Source organism: Condylura cristata, unplaced genomic scaffold, assembly GCF_000260355.1.
Source record: "Condylura cristata isolate star-nosed mole 26May11 unplaced genomic scaffold, ConCri1.0 scaffold00033, whole genome shotgun sequence".
In the NCBI taxonomy this organism is placed as follows: Eukaryota; Metazoa; Chordata; class Mammalia; order Eulipotyphla; family Talpidae; genus Condylura; species Condylura cristata.
This window is the reverse complement of record NW_004567134.1, coordinates 16302478-16309891: the sequence shown is the minus strand read 5'-3', so window position 1 is coordinate 16309891 and position 7414 is coordinate 16302478. Positions and strand designations below refer to the sequence as shown.

The 7414-nt window shown below is 65.5% G+C and overlaps 1 protein-coding gene across 1 annotated transcript in view; it reads left to right on the top strand.

Annotated features, from left to right (window-relative positions):
• Window positions 1-7414, top strand: part of LOC101637723 (interleukin-1 receptor-associated kinase-like 2) — a 60592-nt gene that overhangs the window by 14277 nt on the left and 38901 nt on the right. Inside the window, exon 3 of the mRNA XM_012732086.1 lies at window positions 3636-3818. Coding sequence (XP_012587540.1) covers window positions 3636-3818 — 183 coding nt within the window. The remainder of the gene's footprint in view (window positions 1-3635; window positions 3819-7414) is intronic.

The following is a 7414-nucleotide window of genomic DNA, read 5'->3' as shown; positions in this document are numbered from 1 at the left end:
GGCGAACCCCGAATCCCTCGGCCCCTGCTTCGCTGTCGGGACGGTGTCTCACCCGATCTCTGCTTCCTCATCACATCCCCAAACCTGGCCTCGCCTCCCTCTTACAAACACCCCGGTGAGGACATGGGGTCCCGCCCAGATGATCCAGCATCATTTCCTCATCGCCACGTCCGTCATTAATCTGTCGCACCTGCAAAGTCCCTGTGGCCTGGTAGGGAGCCATGTTCAGTTTCGGGTCAGAGTAGGACACTGACGACTTTGTGGGATGCTTAGATTTTGGGGCCTCAGCCCCCCGGAAAGGCCACCTGCCCGGCACGGGGCCCCACCCCCGTGCTTCATTTCCGTCGTCCCGCTTGGGGCTGGGGCCGCCCCCGGTCCCTCTGTCTCTCCTCGCGCCGTGAGCTCCCCAGCAGCTTACCTCCTGCGTTCCCAGGGCTGAGCCGGCGCCGCCCGGGCGGCCTGAGTCATCACCAGGCGGAGCGGGGCGCTGAAGGGTGCAGGGATGTTGGGGTGCAGGTGCACCCCCTTCTCGCCGCCTGGGGGGTGGCTTGAGCCCGTGGCCAGCCAGCTCTCGGTGCCGGGCCTGGTGGCGGGGGCCGGAGCCAGTAGCCACTCGGGAGCCGCCTGACTCCCGTCCTGGTCCGCAAGAGTCTCGGCTCCCGTGAGTCGCCCAAGGAAACGGTGCCATGGGTGTGTGTGTGCGGGGGGGGGGCTTCAGGGGGCTGGGGGGGTTGGGGGGAGCTGACAGCAGCGCCGGGCGTGGGAAGACCTGGGACTTCAGAGAATCCCAGCCGGCCTGACCGCTCCTGGCGAGACGCAGTTGGAGCCTCAGGGGACAAGTCGGAGTCGCAAGGGCTCCGCTGACATTTCCGCCGCGCCCCAGAATGCTCCAAGAGCTTCCGATCTCATCTGATCTGCTGTCGCTCCTGCAGACGTGGGGACACCGAGGCACAGGGGTGCAGGGCTCCCCGGGCCCGGGAGCGCGGGGAGGGCAGGGCCTGAGCCCAGGCCTCGCCTCCGGCAGGCGAACCCCCATGTCGGACCGGGCTGGAGGCAGGCGGCAGGCGGCGGGCCTGCGGGCAGGGGTGAGCAGGGAGGCGGCCAGGCCGCGCCTGCTCTCCAGCGGCCGTCACAGCCTGTCAGTGGGGCGCGGGTGTGAGAAACGGCGGGTAATTCCGGGCCCTCCCCTGCGGCTCGCCGGCTTCTGTCTTCCTGTGGCAGGGGAGGTTGGGGCGCTGATGTCTCAGCGTCAGGCACCGGAGGTCTGACGGGCATCTGGGGGCTTCCGGCCGCGCCTCCCGCCTTCCCGGGTCTGGAGGGAGGTGGCAGGCTCCTGCCCCTCCCCACGCCCTTGGCCTCTGCCCTGGGGCCAGCCCTGTGACGTCACTTCCCAGGGACCAGGAATCCGGCCTGGGGTTTCCAGTGACTAAAGTGGCAACGGGAGAATTTTCCATCCCGGACAGGGAGCTTGTCGGAGGCCTCCTCCATCCTTCTCCCTCGGAGCGGGAGCGGGGCGTTGAGCAAAGCCGCTTGTCACTTCCTGGCTCCGTCCTCTCCCCTCCCCCGTGGCTCTAGGGTCAAGTCCAAGCCCCGTAAAAGAGCATTTGCTGCCTTCCTCGTGGGCCGCCTCCCCTCCCCGCCCCACTCACTGGGGTTGGTATTTTTCTTTCTTAAAAGATTTATTTATTCATGCACACAGACCTGGGGCACAGGCCAGAGGTGTGGGGGGTGCGGGGACTCACCAGAGGCAGAGCTGACGGAGGAAGCACACTGCTGAGGGGGCAGCAGGAGGCAGGAGGGGTCTGCCGGCCCTGGGGTCGCCTCCGGGGCGGGGATCGAACTGGTGCTCAGCGGCCCGGCTCAGCTGCCAACCCCGCTCCAACCCGCTGCCCCACGGGGAGGGCCCAGGCCCAGGCATTTCTCAGTGGAGAAGCCTCCTGGGTTGCTGGTGTCTGCAGCAAGAGTCACCTGGATTCCTGTGCCAGGGTTTCTGAAACCTAGGAACCGACTATTTTATTCTTCATTTTGTTTATTTTTTAAAGACTAATTTTTATTTATTTGTGCATACGGAACTGGGGTACAGGCCAGAGGTGTGGGGGATCAGGATGCACCAGAGGCAGAGCGGGGAGCAGCACAGGCAGAGGGACTGAGACACCCGGCTGTGGGGGGCGGCGGGGGGACAGGAGCGTTCTGCGGCGCCCTGGGGGTCCCTCCCTGGCCGGGGATCTAACTCGTGCTGCAGTGGGTGCCACGTGCTGCGACTACAGGGGGCCCCTCAGTTTTTTAATGCTTGTCTCACTTCAGTAAACTCAGCGGGATCGCAGGTGACCATTGAAAGTGCCACTTGCTGTGTTACTGTTACTGTTATGGGCTGAGGCTGCCACCGGGGAGGGCGGGAGGCGTCTCTCACGCCCGTCTGGGTCTCTCTAGGTACCTTTTAATTCGCCTCTAGTCCTTGGCAATGACTCTCTCAGGGGACTATTTTGGACTGTTCAGGCCTTTCGCTTAAACCGCTGTCGGCCTGCTCGGGGACACCTGGGCCGCCCATCTGCAGCTCTCAGCGAGTGTCAGGGCGTCTGCCGTTCCTGTGCTTGTCTGCCTTCCAGAGCCAAGTTCTTAGAAGACCAGTGTGCCTGCAGGCGGTGCTCTCAGCTCTCTGAAGCTCCAGGATCTCTAGGTTCAGCGAAGCCGGGGGCCGGGCCCCAGGATAACCTCCGAGGGGTGAGCCCGGCCCTGGCGCGGCCGTGGCCTGGGAGCTGCGTGTCCACACGTCTGGCCGCAGAGCTCAGAGCTTCCCTGGAGCCTGGCAGAGGCTGCCCCTGACGTGTGGTCTCGAGCTAGGTCAAGCGCAGCTTCTGAGCGCCTCGCCCATGTGCCCCGGTGTCCAGGGGGCTGCCGAGAGCCTCGTTCGCGGTAGCCAGACTCACCCGCGTGCGAGCAGGAGCTGCTCCCCCAGGCCGAGAGGAGGCCTCGGCGGGCCCACGGCCGCCCGTGCCCAGCACGGCCGGGACCTGGGCCACACGGCTGCAGCTCCAGCTTGGGGTGTGGCGAAACCGTCCTGCAGACCGGCCTCGGAATGGAGAGCCAGTGAGGGTGGGCGCTGACTTTGAAGGGGCTGGGTGCACCGCGGCCCCCAGAAATGGCGCAGTGGAGTGGGACGGGCCGGAGCACCCATCACTGCACCAGAACGGTCCAAAAAAAAAATCAAAATCCAGCAAGTAGCGTGTAACGGTCTGACTGGCTTCCTCCGGGACTCGGCAGCTCGGGAGCTGGCGGGGGAGTGCGGAGCCCGGCCGGGGGCAGTGACGCAGCGGTCGTGGGGAGGGCGGAGAAGACTGCGTCCTCCGGGGGTGGCAGGGCCCCTGGCTGCCCAGCTCCCCCGACCGCGGGGTCGCCCCGTCTCCAGCGCTGTCCAGTTAAGCGATGCAGGGCCTGGGGGAGCGACTCCCCTGGGCCTGGTGTTGGGTGGCCGGCGGGGCTGTCGCACCCCGTTACAGCCCATGCCAGGCTCCGCGGCCCCAGCCCGTCCTCCCTCCGGGGGTCTCCTGAGTCTGGCGTGCGGCATCCCGGGCCCCCGACTGGCCCCGGGGCTCGGGGAGGGTCGCCCTGCTGAGCCGCTTGTTTTCGCCTTCCAGCCTCCTACGTGATCACGGACCTGACCCAGCTGCGCAAGATCAAGTCCATGGAGCGGGTGCAGGGCGTGAGCATCACCCGGGAGCTGCTGTGGTGGTGGGGCATGCGGCAGGCCACTGTCCAGCAGCTGCTGGACCTGCTGCACCGCCTGCAGCTCTACCGCGCCGCCCAGATCATCCTGAACTGTGAGTAGCCGCGGCCGCCTCGCCCCTGCGCCCGCCTCGCCCCTGCGCCCGCCCCCGGGCCCCTGCTCAGTTTTTTTAAGATTTATTTATTCATACACACAGATCTGGGGTACAGGCCAGAGGCTCAGGGGCGGCGAGAGGCTTCCCCAGAGACAGAGCGGGGAGCGGAGCAGGCAGATGGACGAAGTCCACTGCTGAGGGGAGCAGCGGGCGGGTCAGGAGAGGTCTGCCGCGCCCTGGGGTCACCTCCGGGGCAGGCGGGGATCGAACTGGAGCTGCAGTGGCAGCTTCTTAGCACTTTAACCCTCTGCGCCGCCAGCGAGGGCCCCCGCTCACTGGTAAAGCTGTTTGAACGGAAGGGTCGGCCATCTCGCCGAGAAATGGCCGTGGCGGTGGCCTCTGGGAGCACCTTCGTGGTCAGTCTTTTTGTGCCTTTTGAGTGTGGGGTCGCGATTCCGAGAATAACTGGAAACCCTCTGGCGGTAGCGGAGACACGCTGAGGCGTCTGCGCGTCTCAGGCCCCGTCCTGCCCCGCGTTCCGTCCTGAGAAGTGACAGTTCCCTGCCGCTCCCGTCAGGGTCCCCACCCCCTGCGCGGGGGCCCCTCTGGCGACAGCGCCGTGTGTTCCCTGATGGTCACGCCGTGTCCGTCCCCTCGCCGGCTGACGCACCAGGGAGGCCCCAGGATCTCTTGAGGGATTCAGAAAGAGGCCGGGAGGGAGGGGGGGAGGCCAGCCACGGGAGTGAGCCCCCGTGGAGCCGTCCAGGGCTGGGCTCGCGCCTGGCCCCCCCTCGGGGTGGGGGCGACTCCGGGCCCAAAGCCCAGCAGCCCAGGGAGCGAGACACTGGCCCCTCGCTTTGGAGCCAGGCCGGGATGCCAGGGCCTGTCCGGGCGTGACCTCGACCGCCTCTGTGGCCGTCCAGGCCAGAGGACAGCCGCGGATGGAAAGGAGGACTGCCTACGCCTGTCCCTTTCGCCTGCGTTCTCCCCCGCAGAGGCTGGTGCTGTGTGGCCCCCACGCCCCCAGCCCTTCAGGGCTCTTTCCTCTTCTCAGCTCCTTCTCGAGCAGGGCGACGAGCCTGTCCCGGGGCTCGTGGTCAGGGTGGGGTGGGGTCGCCCTCGGGAGGTCCAGCCTCCCGGGCTCTCTGGAGGGCTGCAGGTGTGTTCCCACGCGTGGCCTCTGGTTTGGAAGCTCGCTAGAGATGTGACTCAGGGAGTTCTTAGCAAGGTGCTTCCCTTTTCTGCTTTTTGGGTTCTTTTTTGTTTTGTGGCATTGGGAAAAACCCCCAGTGCGCCGGCCCCTCCTCCCGGGGCGAGTGCGCAGGGCCGGGCGAGTGCGCAGGGCCGGGCGGTCGGCGGCTGTGACTTCCCGGCGGAGGTGGGGGCGGTTTGGTCTGACCTGGCCTCTCGTTAGCGGCTCCGTGAACTTGTTTAGTTAGAGAGCCCGGCTCCTTCCGACCACGCTCCGGAGTCGCTCTGGGCGGACACGGCCTGCAAACCACACTGCCCACACGCCCCGGCTCTGAAGTGGCTTCTCAGAGGCGTAGGTGTCTGGGTGACACAGCCGCCTGTCGCGTAACAGCGGGGGCGTTCTGAGAACTGTGTGGTGAGACGAGGTTGTGGTTGGGAGGACGTCAGTGTGGGCTCTCTCACACACACACACACGCAGCGGGGCCCACCTGACACACCTGCCGTGCGCGCTCGTGCCGGCCGAGGCCGACAGGTTACACCCGAGTGGACGGCGTCTGGGGGCTCCCGGGGCCACGCTGTGTCCAGACTCTCGATCCTGTCCTGGGACGAGCGGCTGCTGGCCCCACCCTGTAAAGCTGGGCCTGGGTCTCTGTTCCTTAACTGCTCAGACCCTAACGGGGTGGGGTGGGGGGCCAGGGAAGAGGGGAGGTGCCAGGTTCCCTGCCCACCCCAGGGAGGGTGGGGGAGAAGCTGGAGAGGAGACTGCGAAGGAAGGCGATGGCTGGACGGCAGGAAGGAGGCCTGGGGGGCCCGTGGGCAGCTGCCCTGGACGCCCGGGCGGTGGGCACAGTGGGGGAGCGGCCGCGGGGCCGTGACTGGGGCAGCGTTGAGCTTGGTTTTCACCTGCTGTCTTCCTCCCACGCTTCTCTGGCTCCTTCTGCCCCTTCCAGGGGTCCCCGCCAGCCTTCCCCACCCCCACCCCCTTCTTCATTGCCCGCTAATTGTATTAAAGTTCTTTTCCACTAAAGGTCTTAATGTTTGGCCTTGATGCGGCAGATGGCAGAGCCTATGTTGAGGGGGCAGGTTTCGGGGTTCTGGGTGCCCCTCCCCCCGCCCCGTAGCAGGACCGGAGTTGCTACAAGGCAGGAGAGGGGCACTCTGGGGCCCCTGGACCTGCCCGCTCCACGTCGCTCTGCCATCACCCCATAAAGACCAAACACACTCCTGGAGCACAAGACCGCCCGTGGACAGGAGCGTTAATGCAATTAGGGTGCAAAGGAAGGAAGAGAAGGGCAAGAATCTGGTCTAAAGGGTCTCCCGAGAAACACCCAACTCAAATCAAGCCCCCAAAGCTACCGTCCCGCCGTGCGTAAATGTCCAGGCAGACGGGGTCGGCCCAGAGTGGGACCACAGAGGCCCCAAAGCTTCCCACACGCTGAGCCCCTGGGGAGACCCCTAGGCTGGGGGGGCGGCACTTCTGGGAGCAACGGGGCACAGTAAGTTCAAGTCGGGGACAGCTGCCTCACCAGCCCCGCGGGCCTCTCGCCCACGCTGTCCCGCTCAGCGTCTCCTCCAGGTCCCCGAGGGCCCTGGCGCCGTGTGACTCCGTCTGTCCAGCACGGAGCCTACACTGACTTAGAGGAGGCGCTTCGGCTTCTCCCTCGCGAGCTACCCCGTGGCCCAGGGCCAGCGGAGGGCCGGGCTCGTGTCTGGGCCTTGGACCCCGGCCGCCCCACTCTGCCGGGGGCCACCTCTCTCGCGTCCTGCGCACTTCCCAGGCGGCAGGGAGGGCTTGGCTGCGAGCCTCACACCTGCCTGCCCTGGCAGGCGCCAGCCAGGCCGAGTCACGTGCTCCCACGTAGAGCAAGAGAGGCGGGGAAATGTGGCCCCTCGCCTCAGGCCACGCGCACCTCCGAAGCTCTGTCACTCTGGTGGGGGATCAGTGTTGGAGGGACGGACGGCAGTCTGCCCAGAAGCCTGTCCGTCGGGCACCCACATATCTGTCTTCCACAAGTCGCGTGGAGAGACAGGCTAGAGCCCTAGTCCAGCCCGGGGTCTCGGGGTGATGTGCGGCCTCCTCCATCCACCCCTGGTGATTGAGTCCCTGCTCCTTCAGCAAACCCAAAACTCGGTGGTGGAAACCAAACAGAAAGGCACAGTAGAGCTCACCCAGCCTGTGGTTTCTCGAGCAGAACGATGCTCTTAATAAACCAGACGCTTCTAGTCTCTGGGTTTCTTTTCTTTTTTTTCTTTTACAAAAGTTTATTTTTACATCATTTTGTACATTTTTTTTTCCATTTCAATTGTAATCCCCGTGGGTTTCCCATCTAGATACCTAGGAGTGGGATGGCTGGGTCGCAGGGAAGCTCCATGTTTAGCAGTTTGAGGAACCTCCAAACAGTTTT